Here is a 25,266-nt window from a genome sequence, read left to right as displayed (position 1 = left end):
CATTTGAATTTGGAAATATGAGTAATAACTCACTGGGCATGCCCAGCACCTGTATTTCCTTCCTTGGTATTACTAGCCAGAAATGTTTAGTTCTTCACCCAGACCAAACCAGAGATCAGAAATTCAGAAGACCAGCACTGCCACAGGCTAGATGATACAGGGATACAGCAGCCTTGCAAAAACTTCTGACTGTTTAAGAATATTAAAAATGCTATGAAAGCAGTGATTTGAACTCTGCTATCCAGCACCTTTACTTTCAGATTAGATTAACTCTCCACAGTGAAGGCCTTCATGGACTCTCCTTCACATCAAGTTCCTGCTCCTAGGAGCTCAAATACCTGATGCAGCATTCGCCACCAGCACTCAAATTCAGTCATTAAGATTCGACCTCGCTTTATAGCAGCAAAGACAGAGACTGAGTGGACAGATTGTTGAAAACGAACATCACAGTGATTTTAGGTCCCATGCAGAGGTATCTGAGAATCACTGGCATAAGAAGTTCTTTCTTTCCAACTCTCTGTCAAGAACTTCACTTTGTGGCTTTCTTAGATGTGTCTAATACTATATTTCACCTTCTGGTATACTGGCATGTTTTTAGTTTCTGTTCATTACAAAAAGACGACATACTTCTATTGCCCACTTGTACAATTGGTAGCTGGATCATTAGAGTGCAACAGAAGAGTGGAAAAAAATCCCATTACTGCCTGCTACCAAACCACTGACACACAGCAAATATAAAAAATGAGGTGAGCACATCATTTCTGTATACCCTACTGATTACTATTTATTCATGTTTGTACATAAGGTTCACTCAAAATTACCGAAGTTACATAAAAACAACCTACCTATAAACAAAAGTTCACAGGACTGGGGCCATACTGGGAGCTCTTTGCTATTCTTAAGGGCTTCAGATATTTTTGTATGTTTTGAAAATAACTTTAGATTTTGAAATTTAAGATGCCAAGAACCCAACTCTTTTGGGTTAACTGTGACTGTATGTGAATCCTCCACCCCTGGTGGTGTTCAAGGCCAGGCTGGACAGAGCCTTGAGTGACACGGTTTGGTGTGAGGTGTCCCTGCCCATGGCAGGGGGATTGGAACTAGATGATCTTAAGGTCCTTTCCAACCCCAACTATTCGTGATTCTATGATTCTATATCTGCTGTAGTACTTTAGATAATTTTTTTACAAATAGTATGAACAAGATTTTTTGAATGTACTGTCTTTTGTTACAGTCAAGAAAACTCACCTATAATCAACTACCAGAAGCAGCAAACTGTGCACAAAATGGGTAGTATATACTGTAACATAGATATATATCTGTAACAAGAAAAGTTAGAAAATGTCATAGAAGTACTGTATTTTTACATTATATTTAATATCTGTATATTTTATTTCTATTAGACTACTGCACAGCAGGGGAGCTTTCAAGACAAGACAAATTTTACGCAATGTCATTCAAAGCACAAAGTTCACTCATGAAGCAAGTTAATACTGTAGCATTACTGAAATAAAAGGAGGAGATAGACATTTTGGGTAGAAATGTAACACATTCTCTATGAAGAAAATAAACATGTAATGCCATAGCTCAAAATAAATACTGTAAATATCATCAACAACATATGAAAAAGCGAATGCTGTTTTATACAACAAAATATTTTATAAGTGTATCACACACATGGGAGTGTTACAACAGACTTATTCTCATGTTACCAGGTGGTTTACTAATGGATAGATTCTACAATCCCCAGTCATACAAGCAGTTCTACAAACCCGTACAAGCTTCTTAATTATAAAGGTTGGTACCAGAGTCATCTGTACCATTCACTTTACAGATTTTCAGATAGGAACAACTACTTCTTTTCCTCAGCACAAGATTTAATCATGAATACTAAAAAACCAACAACATTTAAATGCTGAAATATGCACATCTGTTAAATCTTTACTCTAGAGTCAAGACAGCAGAGGTAATAATAATAATAAAAAGCTATCATTGATTTCTTTTAGGGAAAGTTCAATACTTGATGCACAATATTAATGCAGATAGCCTGACTGATAGGGTTTTTTTCAGTGATTTTTATATTGTTTTAGATTTCAGAAAAAGAAAAAAAAATAGTTTGAGTACTTGTGCGTATTAAGAGCTAATCCTCTTGGTTAGGCAAGTATTGTCCTACCTTTTCCAATACAAACCATTTTGTTCTATGACACAGGAACTACTGTTACAGAATATAACCATAATTTTTAAAATCCAATAATCAGATAATAAATGAAAGGAAATCTAGAGGCTGTTAGACAAAAACCAAGGTTTCTCAAACACTTCCTTCCTACAAATTGTTCCACTGAAGTCCTACAAGATTAAGTATACACAGAAGCTAGGAAAAAACCCTAAAGATTCATTCTACAAAATCTGGAAACAGAAACAAATGTTTTATGAAAGTATTAAGAAAAGCTGACGATCTGGTACATAGTATTTAAATGCTCCTCTATTTTGCCAAACAGAGTTTCCATAGTATTTGCAGTTTTAAAAATACAAAACCAGAAAAAAAAAAACCCTCACCAAGCTTGAACATTTCATCCACAAACCCTGCAGCTGGGTATATTATTATTTGAGCACTAAAGCAAATAAAAAATGAAAGTCGCACAGAGAAAGAAAAAACAAAACAAAACTGAGCATGCACGGACTGACTGCATACATAACCTACACTGCTGCTTCTATTTGAACTATTTAAGAGAAAAGATTTAACTAACAGCTTCTTAACAGTATCACTGATTATAATTATGTGTTAACAGTTCCGTATGAAAAGTTCAGCCTTGATATTCACAAAATTTCAGTCCATTCTCCATATTTACCACATTTAAAAACAAGGCACCTTCCTTCCTTAACAGTAAAAATATTATTTAAAAATATTCAAAAAAGGTCTAATAAAAATATTTTTAATTTCCTTTTCAACCAATGTATTTATAAAACATTTTGCATACTTATTTTCCAAATAAAGAAGTGGCAACTTTCTCTTCAACATAAAAGCTAAAAATTACTTCTGCTAAATAGAAAACTAATGATCAGGTTACAGTATGCAACACCAGATATTCATGAAGAATATATTTTGTTATACTACTACACTATAATATTTTTTCAAAATATTTGTGCATCTAAGAAAAAAAAATTAAATATACCTTAAGGTTATTCATAGTATTTTAAACACAAAAATCTACAAACAATGACATATATATATAGATATATACACAGTTGGGAAGTCGTAAAAGACTATGTCTTTCAATCTGACCTTCTCATAAACTATAGCCTCAAAAGAATTCTATTTGCTTCAAGAAGCATCTGCCTGGTTTTAAGACTTAACTATGCAGACTCCTATTGCCCCAGGGCAGTGCTGCACAAGCCTATTGAAAGCGATCAGATCACAGAATCAACACCTTAAATTTTCCCAGAAAACCTCCAACAAATGTTTCATGTGCATTATGAGAAAACAAAATAAAAAGGGACATTACAAAAACATCAGCATGGCATTTTTCCTGAAACTATTTTCCCCATCACATTTGGCAAGCAGAATCCTATCGCCTGTCTACTCTTATGCTGAGAACTGCAAACTACAATTTAATATAAAATACAATAACCTTCTATAATAATCATGTTCCTCTTAGAACAAAGATTAAAATAAAGTTAACTGTGCTGATTCATACCTTCCATAAATTACTAAAAAGGTGAGGGATCCAGACATTTTGCTTCTGGATAGTAAGCCTAATATCTGTATCATGTGCAAAAGTGCAACTGTGTTTCAGAACTGAGGCCCAACTGAATACAATTTTGTTATTAAAGAAAATTACCTTGAACCCACTTAACATGAAAACAGTGGTTCTTGATACCTTAGTTACTTTTGACATATTTAGACCTGTTGTATAACTGCAAGTTAGTAAAAAATAAAAAAAACAGAAATCAACAGAAAACAACAAAGCTCATATATAAATTGGTTTACAATTCAAAGCACAACAGTAAGCTTCAAATAATTACGTCTGTGTAACACAAAGAGGTGGGATGATTTATTTAAAGTACTTGATTATTTCTGCTGTTTTCTTCATGATCTGATGTCTGTTTAACTGCTCGCAGTGTGTGCATGCATACGTTTCGCTACATCATACACATAGGTTATGTCTGGTCGCTTCTCTGGATCCGGGTTGATGCACATATTAACTAATTGTCGCAGCTAGGAAAGGAAAATAACATGACAGGATCATTGGCCTTCTTACAAGCAGTATTTGTGCGTTATCAAATTCAAACTAATCAGACTGGCAAAAATTAGCCAAACAGCAATTCTGCATAAACACAAACTCAACCCTCCCTCTCTCAACACACACTGCCCAGTTTTATGCAAGCATGAATGAATGCAGCATACTCCCGCCATTTTTACATTTAGCACTGTTGCACAGACAAACTGATGAGCAAACCTAAGTTCTAATCATTTCAGCATACAATTTTAGACATGCATTTAGTCCCATTACACAATGTTTTCTCTGCTTTTGGAGGGCTATGCCTGCAAACTAGCATGGAAAGAAGGTAAATTAGGACTGCTTGCTCCTCCACTCCCGACACAAGAGTTAGCCAGCAGTAAGTGGCATTGCTGTGTGACAGGTTCCAGCAAACAAAAGGCAACAATTCTCCTATAATACAAAGTTAACCTGCAGAATTCCCTGCTGCTAGAAGCTACCAGTGCACACACACTCAAAAAGCAACTGAACAAATTAAACCCATTTAGGGTATTTAATATAAAGACTGCACCTTTGAGGAAATATCTGAACTAAAAACTGGAAGCTGGAAAAGTATTTTGGGGAAGTATCACATTATGCTGGCCCTGTGTTGCCCACATTACACTTGCCCAGTGTTGGAGACATGATACTGAATAAATAACTTTTCGTCTATGCCCCTGTATCTATTCTTAGGATTAGATCAGTGATTATTTTTTTTCTTTATGGAAAGAAACACGTAATTAACAAACATGTTCACAGAAACCTCTACCTGGGAATAAACAAAGCACTTTGACTAGAAAGCCCCGTATTTCCACAAGCACCGTAATTTATTGGGCCTTCTATAATGCACATATTCAGCAGAAGCAACCCAAAGAGCTTCCACACCACCTGGATACTTCTCATTGCCTTCACAAACTGACAGAACAGTTGGAGGGGCTTCTTCCTCCCTTGATATGCCTAAAAAACTTATGACATTAGAACTTAATATATTGTCTGGAGAACCTTTTGACAGGGCAGCTACTTCCAACAGTGTTAATCTCTGAAGCACTTTTCAACATGGAATACACCTGCTTCATGTTGACTTGTTAAAATTTTTACCATCCTTTGCAAAACAACTTAACTCTGAAGCTCTTCCTTTATACTTTTTAGTAGCTTTGACAAATCCTCCTGTATCTGCTTATAGCAATGGGTAGTGCAGACGTGAACAAGCAAACAGTAAAACACCTTGCCAGCCACCCATCTATGAAAAAATGTAAAGTTTGGCTCAGTCTCCCTCCCAGTATTATTAAGTATGATGATTGAAAAAAATTAATAATTACTGCAACTAACATAGAGCGACCTCATCATTATCATTATTCAAAAGTAACGCATCCTGCATATTCAAACCTGCCATCAGAGAGCTTCCTTCCTGCTTTTTATAAAAAGACCAAGAAGTATTTTTAATTATAATTACACTCTCTTCATTTTTTAGAAGACTAATTTAAATGCACAGGAAGTCCAGAAGTAAAAAATAGGGTGTACCACTATTGGTAACTTCCTCCATTAGCCTTTGCAGAAGCATTATGAACTGTATACAGTGTGCAGGTTTTCATATTTAACAATATAAAACTGATATTACTAGACATCCACTTTCTTTAGCAAGAAGAGCTTCATATTTAAAAATGAGATCATTAATTCTGAAGATAGCAGTCAGATTGCTGGATTTAAAATAAACATCAAATCAATATAATCTGTAACACACTTGCTTTTGAATCTTAAATATACTATGCATATTTTGACTAATGGAGTTATAAAAACCATCATATTGCTGCTGGCAGCAGCAATAAATAAAACACAGTACCACTGACAGGAAAAACTATTAGCCTGTACTAACTCCTAAATATCTGGAGACTAGAACACTGGAAAGCATGAACCACTTTAAGAAATAATTATTTCCTACATGTATACAAACACACAAAGCAAAACTACTATAGAAAAAGCAGGTGGGCCAAAGTGTAAGCAACAGGCATGATATACTAACAGAGATGAGAAGCTTGCTACTGCAACAACTTAGCCTGCATGGAAAACAGGAAAGTCCAAAGAACATGTAAAACCTCAAGCCTGAAATTAGACTTAAATAAGTGAACTTTTTTTTTTTAAAAAAGAGAATACCAGTGTAATTTATCTGCAGAATATGCTCAGAAGTACATGTTAAAGGCTTTAGGTCCTATTAATCCCTGTAGGTACACTTGCAAAAATCATTCATCTATGTGGCTTCTCAACTGTGGCTTTCTGCAGCTTCTTATTTCTTATTCCTGCTAAAATGCATATATAGCTACCTTTGTTAGGATATAAGAAAGGATATACAAGCATATGTTTACATTAAGGGACAGTCACTGAAGCAGTTCACTCAGAAATTCTCTTCCCAACATAGTGCAAGGGGTGAGCACAGTTAGTAGCAAACCTTCACTACGAGCGTAATAAAACAAAGCAGAATGTCATAGATCTCTTCTGCCTATGAGTTTTAACATTTAAGTGTTGGCCACTGCTATTACTGCAAAATCTCCTTCCCCGTCCCCAGTCCAAAATCTCAGTTGTAAAGCAGGAACGCTGAGCTGACTATGCCTGGGACACTGCACAGTGGTAGTGCAGATTCCAGAGTAATCTCAAAATCCTGAACTCTTTTGAGCCTTGTTACTGAATAGCAGACCTTTGGGAGAAGGTGAATTAATTTTGCTATGCAGTTTGAAAACAATTACAGGAAGACAGTCTTTCAGGACTGACACTGGGACTATGATGGATACTAATTCTTGGTTACAGTACTATTCCTTTAACTCCTATAGGAATATCCATTTCAATAAACCTGGAATGCATTTCTCAAGGCCTCTAGCATTAATGACATTTTGAATGTAGCAGAAGAGCCCAACAGTACCATGGGAAGAGGCACTGGGATTCTGAAGTCAGACTATCATTAGAGTTAGAGTACTTTTTATTATCTGGCACAGACTGGCCATCAGACAGAGCAGACTTATGACTAAGCTGGAGGGACCTCTGGTTGCATCCCCAAGCTGCAAACTTCTTCAGCTGCTTTTTGTTCTTAACCTCCTCGGTGTACTTAGCACAAGGACTGCCTTTAGCCTGGAGCTTAGCCTAACATCGGAGCAGTGGGACACACTTTCTTTAACTCTAGCAGGTTTTTCAGCTATGAAATAAATAATTATCACTTGAGTCAGAAGGAGGAGGGGGAAAGACAGAAATAGGACAGGCAAGTACTTTGCATCGTTAGCCAGCTGAAAAAGAAATTTTTAGATATAAAATTCTGGATGAGAAAAAAAGCCCTATTCCTACTTTCAGTAGGAGACCTTCTTGAAGCCTGTCCTCAGTGTTATTCTCAAGACCTTCTGCTGGCAACTAACACTGCCATTGTGGACTTGCTGGCTCATTCAGCTTTCACATCTAGGTGGGAAGGTTCGCTATGGACTTTAGAAGTGAACCTCCATCAGAGGAAGATTTAAAAACTTCATGTGTTATGAAAGCAACATGATATTGGCTGACAAGATTTTAAGGGTACTGACTGGGGGTGGCAAGGGAGCCCCAGCTTTGAATTATCTAAAGCAGAACAGCTTTCAGTAAATGCTGAGTACTCACCTAAATACCAGATGTTCTTAAGCAATATTCAAAAACTGAGATGCCCAAAGTTGTAAAACATTTGAAAAGCTTGGCCTGTAACTCTAATGCTGAAGCAACAGTTTGTGAAATTAGGATTTCTAATCAAAGGTTCTTCAAAAAAATATCCATCTGTACATTGATCTTAAGGTACATCTTTCTGTCACTCTATTCTCTGATGGCACAGACGTAATACATTACTAAAAGGGTGGTCTTACCGAGAGTTCAAAATTCACAAAGAGTCGCATCTTAAAACTCATTAAAATTTACCTACAAAGTTTCTCTAAAAAGCACTTGTATTTTGTGATGAAAGTATTTACACCTCTATAGAGGATGCAGAGGTCAACACTCAGTGAAATTCTTCATTCAGTGAATTATTTGTTATAAAACACAAAATGAGTTTTGCTGTTTTGTGATCTCTGATCTTTACTGCTCACTGAGTGTGCTTATAACCCGGTCAAAGGCTTGACATCTAAATTGCCAATACAGGTGAAACATTAGGACAGTATCCTAATATGACAGATAACACTTTGTTCGCCTTTTTTTTTTTTTTTTTAAAGTTCATACCAGCACAGTATTTTTTCATACAAGTAAAGAGTCTATTTTAGGTCTATTTTGGAGCAATAACTAATAAACATATCTATTTTTCCATTTACCTTAGAAGACACATGTTTTACTTCCAAAACATAAAAATGATTAGACTCCATAGTTGATTACTTTCAAGTAACTATTTTCATACCTACCATATCTCTGATCCTCTCATTATGTTTTAAAGTAACTTACATGTATTTTGTAAACAGCTGTTTATCCAAGGTGACTGCTTTGAAATAAAGAAGAAATATAGCATGTTTTGCTTTGAATCTGTTTTCAACACTAGAAACTATGTGGATGCAAGTAGAAGGTGGAATCTCTTTCCCCATCCTAACCTTCTATCTGGGCCAGACTTTGATACTTGCCCCTTGGCTGGAAATCCACATACCCAACTTCACACTTAGCTGCAGTGAAGTAGCCCTGCAGGCAGGACAACTTCAACGAACCACTAGTGGTATCATCATTAAAAACCTGCTGAAGGTCACCATGGAAACCGCCTGCTGAGGCTTCACTGCTGCACTCTGCATCTCCTAATCAGCTACCATGTGAAATGCAAATTCAGACAGTCTGAAAATTAGTCAAGAAGAATAGAGGATGAGGATGCAGATATGTGAAATATTCATGCACTTCATGGAAAAAGGAAGACAGCATGAGTGACACAACAAAGAACGGCCCCTGACATTCTTGCTATCATTTTGCATTATTGTTCACACCCTACTGTATTTCTAGGCCTCCAGTTCTGAAGTTGGCTATGTGAACTGCCATATTTATAGTCTACAATAAATAATAATTAAAAACGGCCAAGGTAAAATGACTAATTGGAAAACCCACAAAGAGGTATAGCGTATAAATTACACAATAGATCATTATTTCATCCTTTGTAAGATCACTGAATTATCTTTTTAAGTCCACTTTGTTCCATAAAAGGGGAAAAACTGTCGCTATAAATACAAAACAAAACACTGGGCAGTAATGTTTTATTAATAGTCCAATCACTGTCTTTGGATGCAAAAAAACTTTAAGGTGCAGAATTACAATCCCTACTCGATAACTGAAATTGCACAACGCTTTATTAAAAGTATTTCACTGCTCATGCTTATTTGTGTTCTCTAATTCATGTAGGAAGAATTCAATTAGAATTGGTTACTAATACGTGTTCACTGGTTTACAGCTTCTAGCCATCTGCCCTATTCTTTTCAAAGTAGAAAAGTATTTCAAAACTGGCACCTCAGAACATTAACAAGCAAGCATTTGTATTTTTCTTTCCATTACACTAAGAAAAATATTTATTTTATTTCTTTTCATTTTAGGGCTAAAAAAAAGCAAGTACACCCTTTACATGTATTAATGATGGTAAAGAACTGCTACCTATCAGCTTAAAACACTGCTGTGATATGCATGAGTATACTGTTCAAATTCAATTACATTATGTCTGCCTATATTTCTCTGAAATTTACAATTAGCATTGTCAAGAACCACCCTCTTGCAAAAGAACTGCCCCCCAATTGTATGAAACATCATATCCCAGTTTTACAATGCAGACAAATTGGAACTAAACAGTTCATTTTTACTAGTGAGTTACATTATATCTATTTTAATGCAAGCCCCTAGAGAAACAACGCTAGTGTGCTAATTTACTGTGCAACATAAACTTGCATAGTTGTGCTTTTAGAGAAGCACACTATAGATGGAAGACTCAATCCCATTCTGGCAGGTAGAACATATCATTGTTCATTCTGGGAAAGCATTCTGTCATACTTGCAAGGAAGCTCAATGAAATTAAGAAACTAACGGTATGAGGTTTCCATCATTAAACCCCCAAATTTAAAATCATATCAGAGAGTTGTTTTGACAGGAACACTTGAGTGAGTTCAACAAGCAAACACTTATGGGCATAATCTGCAAATAACATAAAATCATGCAAGTTCATTTACTTCCCTGGCAGTGTGCCAGCTTAGATAAACCAAGGATCTAGCCCATGAAAAGGAGAATTACTTACTTCCTCTGAATAGTGATCTGAAGGGAGAGGTGGGTAGTCACACTGTTCTATCTTCTTGCACAAGGAGTACAGGTTCATTTTATCACCATAAAAGGGACTCTGCAGTGCAGCCATCTGTTTAAGGAAAATGTACCATTTTCTTTTGTGTTTTTAGGTAAACTTGTTTTGTCATAAATCTGTAATACTAACAAATCAAAAGTGACTTTTAACAACTTTCAACTCCCCGCTTAGAAGTGTCAGTGCTAAAAAGAGAGCTCACAAAACTATTACCATGTGTACTTACTCTGTGTCATGCCATTGTACCTGTCACAAATCCAAATGTTACAAAATTTAAATTTTATACCATTAGAGTTTTATTAATAGAGTATGGGGAAAAAAATCTAGTAGTTTCCAATACTGCTGTAGGCGTAGAGGACCCTACCACCACAAAAGAGACAAAATAAACCAAAACAAAATCCACATGGAATTTTCCTCTGAAGACCCTTGAGAAAAGAAGCATATACTTTATTTGAAACCATTATCTGATCTAAAGCAATAACTTACGTTGAAAATGCTGGATAACAGTAGGAGATTTTGTAAACTTCCATAGCCATTACACTAGACTTCTTAAAGCAAGAAAACTAAAGCTAACATCTGCACTTCCAAAAAAACCCCAAACCCCAAAACTTTGCAATTCAGTCCATTATTTGAAAATAGTTCAAAAAATAAATCCTAAAACACCATCAGAAGAGCAGAACTGGCACCTATGACTGTGATTTACAATTGTAATACAAAAATAAGAATATGTCGAGAGCTCTTGCATACGTGACCAGCTTAAACCCAGCATTAGTAAACCTACACTTTATTTCAGACGATGTTAGAACTTGACATTTAAGGTGGAAACAAATGCTATGGTTAGCAGGATTACAAATTTAAAAATTCATTTAAAATCTCTCCATTCTGTTCAAAGCCTTCTAAGTCTTTGAACCGCAGCAGCACGAAAGCTGCTTTGAGTGCAGTGCTGCCCCAAAGTCAGTCACCCTTTTCTACATGTGCTAATAAGTTTGATTTTGGAAGGACAATGTGTACATTCCCCAGACAGGCAGAGTGTGTGTGAAACATGCTAGTCCATGCTGTGCTACTCAGTGAGCTTCAACAGGGACAGGACAAGCTGAAAATGGCTCTCATCTGTCTTGTGGTCTTCCAGATAGCGGTTTAACTCTTTCATGTCTAAGCACCAATATCATGGGGGGAAAACATATGAAGGAAATTACCAAAATTCTCTTACATTTACTTTATATCTGATAAAAATGCTCTCAAACAGCTCAGTACTTTTTCCTATTACCTTCAAGTAAGGGTAAGTAATTTTAAAGCTCCCAATACAAATAGCATACTATAGTTCCATCTTACACTCGTCCCCAAAATTCTGTATTACCAAAACAATGTTAATTTTTGGATTTACATGACATTGTCTCTTACCTTAAAAAGAATGTTAAAAAATGCAAGCTAAAGACCAAAAAAGGAAAGAAAAAGAAACATCGACTGCAGGGTGTGTACACATGCAGGAATGCTAAATAAATGCACAGATACTCGTTTTCGTACTCTAGGTGTTCATTAAAAAGTACTTTTGTTTGAATGCTGCCGAGTGTTAAAAAAATGCCGAATGTCCCCTAAGGAGTTAAAACAGGAATACTATATTTTCATGCATCTCCTGCTTTGACAGATGAAAAATGTCAACTGTCCTGTTTTTATTTTCAAGCTTTTGCACTATTCATCTGGTTCATTAGTGCATCTCGCTGCTGCCCCTGACAGCTGCTCGCCCTCTCCTCCCAGCAGCTGAATTTTTCAGGCTAATTTGATCCTCCACACTGAGACGATCGCTAGAATGATTGACTTGCTCCCTGACCTCCAGGGTCTGACTTTCCTGATTAGTATTCTGGGGGTGTCTGAGGGACGAAAGCCCACTGTCTGTCTTCAGGGCTGGTGGCAGCTCCCTCGCTCCTTTTTTTTTCTTCCCTTTTTTTTTTTCCTTTTTTCCCCCCCCCCTTTTTTTTTTTTTGAACTGTAAGCCACCAACCTACAACCCTGTAAGGATGCAATTGCTAGGCTGAACAATAAAAGGAAATGTGTAAGACCTACTTTTCCATGTAAAGGTCCATGTAGCAAAAGCACAGCATCTTGATTTTAATTAGTAAAGTCTACTTTGTTGCATATCAATTAAAACTCCAGTGGCAGTGTTTTTTGAGGTTTCAGAAATACCTGGGGCTCTAAGAAAAACAGACTTTAAATTATACTTCTGAAAAATCCCACTGGCCAAATAGCTAGCACTGAATAACAGACAGGTTAGAAATCATCATTTTTAAAGACAACATGTATTAGTCTAAACTTAAATTAAAACATAACTGAAAAGAGTTTAGCATTAATTAAGCATTTATTCAGCAGTGATAAACATGCCACAGCTTTTCCCCATTAAGCTGGAGAGAATCCAGAGCACATATGAGCACATATCAACATGAAATCAATAGAATAAAACATGCCAAGATGCATACCACAAAAAGACACCCAGCACAAAAATGCATGGGTAATAAAAATAGCATGCATTAGTCCACACATCTTAAAGAATCTTAAATAACCACTTTCACATAATTTAACACCAAAATAATAAAATGCTAAGCATATATTTTCAGTTTACTATCCTTGATTTCAAAATTACATCTCAATACTAAAAAAACCCCAAAAACCTCACTACAGTGTAGAATTAACTAAAAGAGATAAATGTGCCTCAAAAAAAATTAATGCTATAGTTGAAAACACTGCCATATATAACAATAATACTGTATACAGTAAGTATCACAATAATTATCCTTTTTGTAAAATAAAAACCCCACACACAACACCTTATCAACTTAAATACCATCCTTGTAAGACTTCTAAAATAAATAAAAAGAGAATTATATTTAAAGCTGCTGAGTTATCAATGGAATTAAGGTATTTCACTACTTTGGAATTATTTAACAGATCAAAGAAAAACTTAATATTCAAATAGGTGTTCAAGGTACTGTACCAGCATCAAAGCAGTACGCTAAAAAATCTTTCATAGAAAAGTGCTGATTTCTATCAGAAATTCCATATAACATAGAAGAAAAATTAAGCTTCAAACATGTTTATTCTATATATTATTTATTTATTCAATGGGTTTGTTTGTTATTTCCAAATTTTAAAAAACCTCAAGAAAATTAATGAGGGGAAAAGACGTAGTAATACTGACAAATCTCCATCTACCTTTATGCTATCTTTAGGCTCCTGCTTGCGCAAGTGTGTGAAGTAGAGCACTGAAATTGATGGCAGTTGCCATGGTCAGTACTAAGGAATCCCAATACAGGATTAAGTTTCAGTTCAGGATTTAAGCTTCTAAATGCTTGCTATCAGGTATCAGACTTCATTCCTGTGAATTGTCCCCAAGATTTAGAAGTAACAGCTATATATAGATCTATAAACTGTGTGGAATTGCAATATAGCTATTTGCCCTTTCTATATTTAAAGCAACATGTTATTGACAGAAGGTAAACTAATATTACTGGAGACAATTCACCAAGTACTAACATCTACCTTTAACAGGGTAACATTTTCTACAAAATCCTAATGTAATAGGAGGTGCCAAATCTGCTGAGTATGTGTTTAATGCATTCTACTGACTCACTGCGCCAGGTGGCTTGTACATACGTGAAAAGTGAGTTGGGTATATTAGTTTTTATCTGGAACATGACTAGAAAGACTTCACTGCAATTGCTGATGGAATTAAGATTTTTTTCCAGCATCCTTCAACAAATGATATTCCAAGAACTTCGAAGACATAGTTCCCTTAGAAGCCTACCTGTTCTTCACACCTTCATTCACCTCCATTTCTATTGGTCCTATATTTTCTCAAAACATTATATTTAAAACTATGTGTCACTTCCCAATCTTGACTATGAATACAGAAATTGACCAATAATTATAGCTTATCATTTGGAAGAAAGAGTAGATAAATAACATAGGTCAGTGCAACAGAAGTAATTATCTTGAAAGTTAACCCCAGATAGTAGTAATAAGTATATAGGAGCTCATTTTCTTTATTTACTTAGGTTGTCAATAATTTTAAATAAATTAAACTTGTATTACGATGGCTATATTACAGTTTTTGCAATATAGTTGCCTCCTCAAGTCGGTCCTACTATTTCTCAATGTATTTATTACCAAAATCATTAACCAGGATAGGCCACTAAAATGCCTTGAACAATTTTACATGAGTCTGCCATTACCCATTTATTAATCCTGCAGTTATGCCCAAGCTTTAACAAATTGCTTTAAAATCTTCATAACAAGCCCAGTAAAAGGCAAGTATAGAATAACAGACAAATGAAAATATTTCATATGTGTGCTGAAGTTACATAAGAGTGCTCATTGCCAGTATCAAAGACAGATGTGTAATAGATGAAAAGTAGCTTTCCCACAACACTACAAATTTCCCTAAACAACAAAAATATAGCAAACATGACTTAGTGCATTGGGGGGGGCAAGTGGAAACACAACAGTGTTATTAAGTTCACTGTATATATCAACGTTACCTCATACAGCAGACAGCCTAGAGACCAGATGTCAGATTTGAAGTTGTAACCATTTTCGTGTATTCTCTCTGGAGACATATAATAGGGTGTACCAACTGCAATAAATACAGAAGCATTTTTGAATGAGAATTTCTCTTATACAGCAGTAAATCTACAGATTTCCTGGCTGAAAAACTTTTTCATCTTCTATACATCTCCTTTTTACACATATAATTTCAATCCATAAGTACGAGTCTTCAGTTTGATAAAAATACACGAGTTAGATATCCATTTCTTCTAATGCAGCTTTATTTTCACTACTGATATCTAATTACCAGAATTATTCAGTTGTAGAATACTTCCACTTCCAAAACAAAACTTTTGCTTTTAGAGAAGCTCAAAAGTAATTATTTTCTTCTGAAAAGAACGAAGAGAACATAGTACATGCACATACACACATGTCCCCACTCCTTTACAAACTGTTATCACTGTGGTTGGAAATATCAACAGCTAAAAATTCTTTTTGTGGCTTAGTATTAGTATTATTAGTAGTATTATTTTTGAAATTAGCTGTCTGTTCTTCCTTTTGAGACTATGCCAATCTGGAAAAGCTGCTTTCGAAACTGATAAACACAACTTAGTTTGAATATCTGAAGCTAAAATTGAATTTGAAATCTTCAGTTTCCCAGAAAAGAAGGCACGAAAACCTCCTAGCTCAACAGAAGCTGAGGTTCCTACAAGCAATTCAGCCATCTGCTGCAGGGCTAGATTCTGCATGGGCTTTTCAGCTCCCGGATCTGTGGCTATCCTAGCTTAATCCTGCCTCAGAGCTGTGGACTCTGGAGACGTCTGCTCTTGAAAAGCGGTGTTTACTAGCACTGTCCCAGAGCAAATTTAAATTGGATACTGCAGGACATCTCTCCCCTTGACTTTAATGAGACACTACCCATCTGTGTTGCAAGTTACTTGGAAGAGAGGAATTGTGAAAAATTATTAAGATCTGCAAAAAAAAAAAAAAAAGGCACTTAAAAAGGTACCCAAGCGATGGGTTCATATGTGACAGATTGACAAAACCAAAAGTTATAGAAAATAACAAGAGTGGCAATTTTGGTGCATTGTCTGAACTTTCTCCCCATATTCCCCTAAAATGAACTGACTAACAGCAAAGAGTCACAGATATATGTAGATTTTTACTTCAATTTTGTATGGACAAATATTTTCTTTAGCACTGAATCCTCAGAATGAAAATCACCTGAATTCTGTCAATTCAACACAAGTTGACCTTATTTCAAAACTAAATATCTTGCAGCATAGCCAGAGATTAACATCCACACTCTCACTGCAAACTATGGAAATCAGAGTATGACCCTCACACTATTTTATTTAACACAGACATCTGTTATGACTTCCACACTTCAGAGTTAGCCTCACCTATTCACAATTGATCTCTGTATGAAAACTGGAAACAGATACAGTGAATATGTAAGTAATTCCAAATCTGAATAATCAAGTTAATGGTTTTAACTTATCAGATTATTAATTTTACTCTAATCACTTCCCAAAGTTAAGGGGTTTGCTTTGACAATGTACCCTATCTCTTAGAAGAGCTGACATCCCAAACTATGTCATACTTTCTTATGGAGGGGTGGAATACTTCCCTACTTGCCAGACCCACCTTAGACTGGGAAACCCAGTACCACCTTACACCAGGTCAGGCCACTACTACTGGTAACCCATAATTTCAACTGATCTCCTTCTTGGCAAACAATATTGAAAAAAATATTCCAAACCCATATAAACTAAGAATATGCTTCTCTAACAGATGAAGTCCTGTATCACACCCTACAATAGATTTGTTCCCCTAAATATCTCACAGGGGGACTCTCAGCCCCGGCTTCCACAGCCCCTGTCCCCAGAGGCTCCCTTAGCATGAGCCTGAGGAGTCACTGCAGCTCTGAACTGAAACTGGAGGGGATTAAGAGCTTAAAGGGAAAAAGACTAGGGAAAGGCAACTCAAAATGATGGAGTACTGTGAAAACCGTTTTCTCTCATGGGATGTTCATATTCACCCACAACAGAGGAAAGAGAAAGAGGGATGATCTTTCCCTATAAAACAACAGGCATGCAGATGGGTGGTCTGCAACACCGAAATAGCTACCAGAATATACAGAAGCAACTTTGTTATTCTAATTTATCAACAGCAGCAATTTAATGGGAGCTTAGTGAGAGTTTATCTTAAAATTGGAAACTGTAATTAACATTTGGCATAACACAGCTCTCATACCTTTATTATCCTTGCTGTTGTGCTCCCCCCTTCAATTTTATTTTATTTTACTTACCTCCCAAGGACTTGCAAGCTTGGACACCTCTGAAAACTTTCAGCTGGATTTTGCATCCATTAATTACTGCACCAGCTTAGTATATTCTGATGCTTTGTTGTCAGAATTCATCTAACAATGAAAAAAGTAAGTTCAAGCGTAATCTGGTTCTCAACTGGTTACAGCAGCACTGCCTTTGCTGCTCTGAGACATCACACAAGTAGCTGGCAGTGAGTAATGTGCCTGAAAGAGGCTTCACAGAATCCACAGGGGGCACCTGAAAACACTGAGGTTTGAAGGTTCATAGTTTACCAAAAGCAAAGGTAATTTTAACCAGTAGCTCTGGGAAGCCTGCTGATACATTAGGGGTCTGATATGACTGTGAAAGATTGATGAGAGTGAAAGGGAAGAACAAATGCTATCATTTTCCAGCGTTTAGCCTGGTGTAACACCTTAACTGCAGTACAACCTGAAGCCCCAAATGACCAACAAGTGAAAGGAACTGAAATTAGTTATGTTAGTTATCAAATCACAAAAGCAACCTAAAGATCTAGACATAATTAATAATCGTAAACTGCTTTTAACAGAACATGACAAGAGAGATTCATCATTCTGACATTCAGGAACTACTAATGGCATTGCAACCATTCTTTAAAACAGGGCGCAATCATGCTCTTGTGAGACCCCACTTGGAGTACTGTGTGCAGTTCTGGTGTCCTCATCATAACAAGTACATGGAACTGTTGGAACAAGTCCAGAGGAGGGCCATGAGGATGATCAGGGGACTGGAGCACCTCCTGCGAGAAGATGGGCTGAGAAAGTTGGGGCAAGGCTGCATGGAGACCTCATAGCATCCTTCCAGTATCTGAAGGGGGCCTATAGGGATGCTGGGGGTGGACTCTTCATTAGGGACTGTAGTGGTAGGACAAGGGGTAATGGGTTAAAACTTAAACAGGGGAAGTTTAGCTTGGATATAAGGAAAAAGTTCTTTACTGTAAGGGTAGTGAGGCACTGGAACGGGTTTCCTAGGGAGGTTGTGAATGCTCCATCCCTGGCAGTGTTCAAGGCTAGGTTGGACAAAGCCTTGGGTGACACGGTTTAGTGTGAGGCGTCCCTGCCCATGGCAGGGGGGTTGGAACTAGATGATCTTAAGGTCCTTCCCAACCCTAACTGTCCTATGATCCTATGATACTGTGATTCTATGAAACTACGAGTCTATGATACTATGATTCTAGATCCACAGCTGTACTGCTTGCAAGCAATTACCACATGCTATTTACAGTATGGAGGGTTTTTCCTGTTCAGTGAAAAAGAGCACCACAATACTACAAAGACATGTGACCTTCTTTACTCATCTGAGGACTTGGAAGTGAGACAATACAAGACAGAGATGTCAAATATTAAGATGCCTATCTTCTTAAGAACATTTCTAAAGTTAGCATTCTGTTCACTGCATTTGCATTATCTCTGATAACCTGCAGGTCTAAATGGTAATATCCTTGAAAATGGCCTGAGTCAAATAAACTGCTTCCTCACAGTCTGCTGCTGCTCTGCAGCTACCTCCATTTAAAGATGCAGCAGATCCAGAAAGCAGTGTTTTTTTGTGCAAACCTTCTGCTATTGGGACAGCCAATAGACATTATGAAAATGGTGGTTATTAGGGAGCCGGAAGCTGGATCTGAAATATCAGAAGCAAAGAAACTATTATAAAGAAGGGAGTTATGACATAAACAGCCACATACACCCCATTGCAGCTAAGTTAGATTGTATTCACTTAAAAACAACTGTGCCTCAAGAAGTTGCACACAGTACAGTAACTAGCTCTGAATACAAGCATTTTTGAGCTGGAAGAAAAATCTGCCTGGCAAATGTTAATACTACTCATACAAAACAATGTAATAGCTGATCCAGAGATGCTTAATAGACTAGTTTTCAAAAAAGCCATGTAATTTTTACTGACATTCCATGCATGGGAATACAAACTATCTGAGGTCAGGAAGCAGGCTAAAATCACTTCAGTAAGTCTTCTGATTTTCAAAGCATTTGGAAACAGGACTTCAGTTTAAAAAAAAGGCCAAATTTATTTAAGCAATCAAACAATATGGTTTATAAATGACTCCATTCCATGAGGAATTTTACAATGCAGTGTTCAACACATGGAAGTGTTTAACAAGATGGATCATTCATGCTGAAGACAAACTAAGCTGCAGTATGGAACACTGAGGGTAACAAACCACTGACAACAGATTCGCCATATTTTTTTCTTTTTTTGTTGCTCCTTTATTTTAATGTAGGTGTAGGAGATTTCTAAGCCATAGGCTCATCTTCAGCCACAGATAGAGGACCTAAAATACTGTAATTATGCAAAGTAATCTGCAACCTAACTACATTATGCAAATAGTCTAACTGCAGAAACCAATATCTATCTCGGGTTCCTTTATAATGTAGCACTGGAACAGCACAATAGTTTATCTTCAGTTTTCAACCTATTGTACAAGAGCTCAGATTTTATACATAAAATAAGAGCTGGTTTAATGCAGCTTCTTTGACGACTTGTGATGAATCAGCTGCAGGTTTCCCTGCAAGCCTTCCTGTACAATGAGAGTGCAAGTTCTCAGAACAGTATGGTTAAGAGCATGCAAGTGGAGCTTTTTGTATTCAGAGCAAAACGGTGCTGCATACCACCATATCAGCACTGGCTTTGACACGCTCTGCTGGGTTAGAGATCCATATGTAAGAGAAAAGGAGAGTGTCTGCACACACTTTTACAAGATATTTTATTCCCTACAACCCACGTGAGTTTACAGTCAAATCACCCATAACAGAGCTCTGTGCTGGGGACAGCAGTTCTATGGAAATGACAGAAGTTGTCAAACCACAGAAGAAACACCAGAATTCAATACATTTGCTTTGCTTCCAAGCATTTTAAGAAGACTGCGGATCTGCTCCTTTGCCCTCCATGAAGGCATTCACATCATGGCAGTGGTGTCCACCTGGATAGCACAATGTGCAGCAGCTCTCTAACAGCCACACTAGAGAACCGAAGTGATTTTTTTTTTTGTAATTGAAACTCTAAAATACTGAAGGACCAATTTAAGGACTACCCTTAAATCCACTGAATGACTAACAAAGATGGGAAAATGCACGTTTCCATGAGCTAGCTTCAGAACTGCCATTTCAAAGAGCATAAGGCCTGGCATTCAGCAATTAGAAAAGAACCAAGACAAAACTCAAAACCAGACCCCTCACACACAGTCACAGGGAAAGGAATAATAAGCCTTTTTTGGATCGTCTTCCCCTTTTTAATATAAAGTCTTCTGAAAATGAGATTTTGTCAAGTTTGTATTGTATTAACAATGCCAAATGCCTCCACTTCATTTGCATTTTTGGAGAAGATATTTTGTATTTTCAAAAAGGTATATACGTGACACAACAGAAAATTCTATTGTTTTGATAAAGCTGTATAGAAAGAGTTAAGAGCATTAAAAAACCCTGACCAGTGCAGTATTTGCAGTTGTTTCAAATGGACCATCAGCAAGTATTCTAATTAAATCAGTATTATTCAGAATTAGCAGTTAGAAGCTGTAGCTAATAAAATTTTTAGTACATTTCTTTATCTCTGAAAGCCTGAATTTAGTTTGCTACTGAAATTTTTATAAAGCCTGCAAACAAGTATAAATTGCTACATGTATGTTTGTACTTCACTGGGTTTTGTGCACCAAAGGTTTATGGAATCATAAAAAGATATAGATTTGAAAGATACAACAGGAAAACCAGTATCAGAAACTGTAAGAGAAACTAATTTTAAAAAATGATAAATCAGGGTGTCACTGCCTCCAGTGTAGATAAATTAATAGCTGAACAAAGCCTTTTTCCTAGGCTGAATTCTGACATTAGGTCATAAGTAAGAGGGAATGGGAGAGAAGGAGATTGGGGAAAAAAAGGAGAAAATAAAAAAATAACAGCTCCTCTACCAAGACACAGCATCCAACATTAGAAACAAAGCTTCCATCTCCCTACCCCCCACTCGATGGATGACTCTTGTAAGAGATGAAGTTAAAAGGGCTTGAGGCTTTTACACTGTTCCTAACTCTAGCTCAGGCTCCAGTCCCTTTGCAACCATTCCCCTGCAACAAGCAAAAATAATCTAGGGCTAAAGCAGTTTCTTCCTCTAACTTCCCTATTTCTGCCTCAGAACAGAAGTCTAGCGCTTCTGCTCTCACAACTGACTTTTGCCTTCTTTGTGCACTCCCACCCACAGATTATAATTGAGAGCTTCCTCTTCACACTCCTCATTTACACCCTCCTTCCATTTGCAGGCAGTAGCAGGACCCAACTACAAAGATCACCACAGTGCTACCAGAGGTGGTCACTGGACTATGACAGCAGCACAAAGAGCAGCACTTTTAAATACACCATGCCATGAATTATCATCATATAATAATCTGTAGGGTTATATCTGAACTTCAGCATGGAACTCAAACCTATTTCCAGTCTGGTCTCACTGCTTCTCCTCTGTCCCTTTCTCTCTTTCATTAATGCAAGGCTGTAGATCCATGCCTCAGTTTTACCTCACTCCTATTAAGATTTCAGCATTTATTCATGGCTTTGATTATACCAGCATCAATATGCACCAAACATGATAAATAAAACACAAAGGCAAAAAGCATGACTAAAGGCTTTCTGGAAGACAGGGAAGTAAGGATTTTATCAAAAATTTACTTTCTAAAACAAGCTTTTGGGGCTGTTAACACTAGGATCACCCACACCTCAAATATGGTATAAACATACCACACATCTACTCTCTCTTCTTCCACACTGTACTGAAAACCAGGACTGAGTAAGTTAAATTAAGAGGTGAGGATACAATCAACATATTTTAATCCAAAAAGTCTGATATTTCATAGTCTGATTAGAAACACCACCGTCTCAGCAAACACAGTTCTTTGTGTGTCCTCCCATGGCCTTAAGACAGGGACTATAAGTATTATTTAACCATTCTTGGCTTTCTTAGATACTATCTTCCTTACAGTGCATTCTTATAAAACATAGGAAAATAACCAAATGCCTAATTACAGAATTGTCACTGTCATTTGTGAAAAATTGTGGCAGCATTTGAATGAATTTTACCTATCTGTATATTCAAGTACAACTAAGATACTCTGCCTGCCTCAGTACCCTTTATAAGGAACAGGAGACAATTCTAGATGCTGCCATCAATGGCTCTACTCTTGAGGGGTCCAAAAGTTCATTTCACACCCTTTGCAGTCAGTGAACAGGCTTGAATTTAGCAACCATTAAACACAGCCACTTCAGCAGGGAAAAAGGTTTTTTTTTCTTAACTAAAAAGCCATAGCTTTACCATAAACACTAATTCTTACACCTCTCTTTAAAGCAGATGCTACTCTATTTATAAAGCTTTTCTCTTTTAGAGAGATTATCTTAGATTCTGTCATTTGTCCATTCCCTACATTTAAACTTAAAATAGCTGCCAAACTTTTACTTATTCCTCTTTAAAGGCCATTTAATCATCTCAGTCTCCACATGATACTCAAAAAATGCAGATTAAATGAAAATTTTATTTGGAAACAGATTATGTGTCCTGGTTCGTTTGTGGGTTTGTTGGGGTTTTTTTGTTAATAATACGTTATTTTTGTTTTGCTAGCAAAGAAATCTGGTATTTCAAAATATTTTCTGTGATTTTTGTGGTTTGCTTTGGTGGCTGTTATTTTTTTTTAGTTTTGAAACTCTTTATGATTCACAAAGCCCAATTCTGATCTCTCCTTATACTCAGCTTATACTGGGAAACTCCACCTTAAAACAGGGAAGCTCCTCTGTATAGCCTTTGCAAAGTATATAACCAACATGTCTTCAGTTCTACACACACACAGGCACATTGAATTACTTGATTTATTTCCAACACTGATTAAAGTTAAAAAGAACTTAAGAAAATGTATATCAATCTTATAGAATCATGGAAAGGTTTCGGTTGGAAGGGACCTTCAAAGGTCATCTAGTCAAACCCCTGCAATAAGCAGGGACATCTTGAATTAGATCAGGTTGCCTGGAACCATATCCAGCCTGGCTTTGAATGTCTCCAGGGATGGTGCATCCACCACCTCTCTGAGCAACCTGTGCCAGTGTTTTACCACCACCACGTAAAAAGTTTTTTTCCTCACATTCAGCATTAATATCCCCTCTTTTAGTTTAAAACCATTAACCCTCATCCTATCTCATTTTTTCCTAACATTTCCAGAAAACAGTACTATCATGAAGACTTGTTTCGATCCAAGAATAAACATTAAATGATTCGAACAAGTCACTGGGGAGTGGAGGAGCAGGAATAACAGACCAAACCATGAGCTGTACAACTGAAAGGTGTTACAGCCTCTCTGTATTTGTCCATGGTGCTGACCATTATTTTTAAATATATATATAATTATATATATAAATATATATTACAGAAATTTCTTTATTATAGAAAAGCTTTAGCTGGACCAAACCTTCTTCTTCCACCTCATAAGTGTGCATAGTATTTTCACCATGTAAAAAAATATACCTCCCCAACACCTGTACTTCAGAGAAGGCTTACCTAAAGAATGTGCAGCTGTAGTTTTGGAGCTGAAAAATCGACCAAGTCCAAGGTCTCCAAGCTTTACTACCCCTGTAGCTGTAATGAACACATTGGCTGGCTTTATATCTGGGGGGAGAAAAAAATAATAAATTTAAAAGTCACAATGAGATTGCAAAACCAGCTACTGTTCTATTAATAATAGACTGAAAGAGGCTATATTTGCAGCTAGCCCTAATAAAATTTGATTGTGCTGCTCAGAAAGAGGAGCCTGGGATTCGGAATTTCAAATTAACTACTTTAATAGCATAACTCAAAAACAGGAAATCAAGAGCCATGGAAAGTGTTTAAAAGAAAAAAAAAAAACCACAAGCAAACAAACAATAACATCAAAACACCAGCACCCACCCCACACCGAAAGCAGCTTATAAAGGGAGCTCATTACAACTCTATATAAGCTACATGTAAGGTCTTCCGTTAGGACTAGGTTATATCTTAAGTAACAGATCAAAAACACTTAAGAACTGTAAAATATTTTTCAGCACTTATGCTGATCAGATTACCCACAATGGCGAGATGTTATTTATTTGAGATAGGTAACTGATTCGCTTTAATTGCACACATTGGAAAAAGGAAGCAAGTTTTACTCATGAGAATGAGTTGAATGGAATTGAGCTAATCAAGTAGAAACAAAGAAAAATAATTATGTATATCCAGAGTTATTTTTCACAAGTAACACTCAGTTACAGTGTTAATCCAAACCTTTAGAGATAACAGCAAAGACTTTCATTTTATCATTTCCAAGAAGGTATCTGTCCTGTTAGTCTTCTAAACAAACTGACCTGGTATTTGCTTAGCAAGTGTGCTTAAGCTCTTACTCAGCTCAACAGCAATGCACTGTTGCTTGAACTTAAAAAGAAAATCTCTTAACTTGGACAAGAGGGGGTTACTGTTTGCATAAGATATGGGTACAGTAAAATGAATGGTTAATAACCCTTCACACATCAGAATTCTCAGGTTTCCAATAAAAAGTTACAAAAGCTTAAAGCCTAACAGAGGAATACAGAAACAATTATGTTGTGCAGCTATCTGACCTACTTTTCAGGAGCTTGTATCACCTTTGTTTAACAATCCAATACTGATACCAGCTAAACTTAAAAATAGCTTCAGTTGTCATTGGCTTTGGTGTGTAACCATGGAATTGTTAGATTTGCCATAGGTTTGCCAGAAGCTTTGAAGACTGCATGTCAGCTTAAGGAGTTTAAATTCATTCTGGTTCTTTAAAAAATTATACTGAAATAAGCTAGTTTAGTTATAAAAG

General features: G+C 36.6%; 1 protein-coding gene across 1 annotated transcript in view; it reads right to left on the bottom strand.

Annotated features, from left to right (window-relative positions):
• Positions 1–3,954: 3,954 nt before the first annotated feature.
• Positions 3,955–25,266, bottom strand: part of NEK7 (NIMA related kinase 7) — a 66,350-nt gene continuing 45,038 nt past the window's right edge. The window contains exons 7-10 of the mRNA XM_061378963.1: positions 23,967–24,074; positions 15,078–15,172; positions 10,492–10,605; positions 3,955–4,216 (exon numbers count right to left, since the gene is read on the bottom strand). Of these exons, the coding sequence (XP_061234947.1) occupies positions 4,106–4,216; positions 10,492–10,605; positions 15,078–15,172; positions 23,967–24,074 (428 nt within the window). The 3' untranslated portion in view covers positions 3,955–4,105. The remainder of the gene's footprint in view (positions 4,217–10,491; positions 10,606–15,077; positions 15,173–23,966; positions 24,075–25,266) is intronic.

This window comes from Neopsephotus bourkii, unplaced genomic scaffold (assembly GCF_033783945.1).
Source record: "Neopsephotus bourkii isolate Nb327-2 ecotype Australia unplaced genomic scaffold, CSIRO-AGI_Nbou_v1 NB_1768, whole genome shotgun sequence".
NCBI classification, from domain to species: domain Eukaryota; kingdom Metazoa; phylum Chordata; class Aves; order Psittaciformes; family Psittacidae; genus Neopsephotus; species Neopsephotus bourkii.
This window is presented reverse-complemented; position numbering and strand designations above follow the sequence as displayed.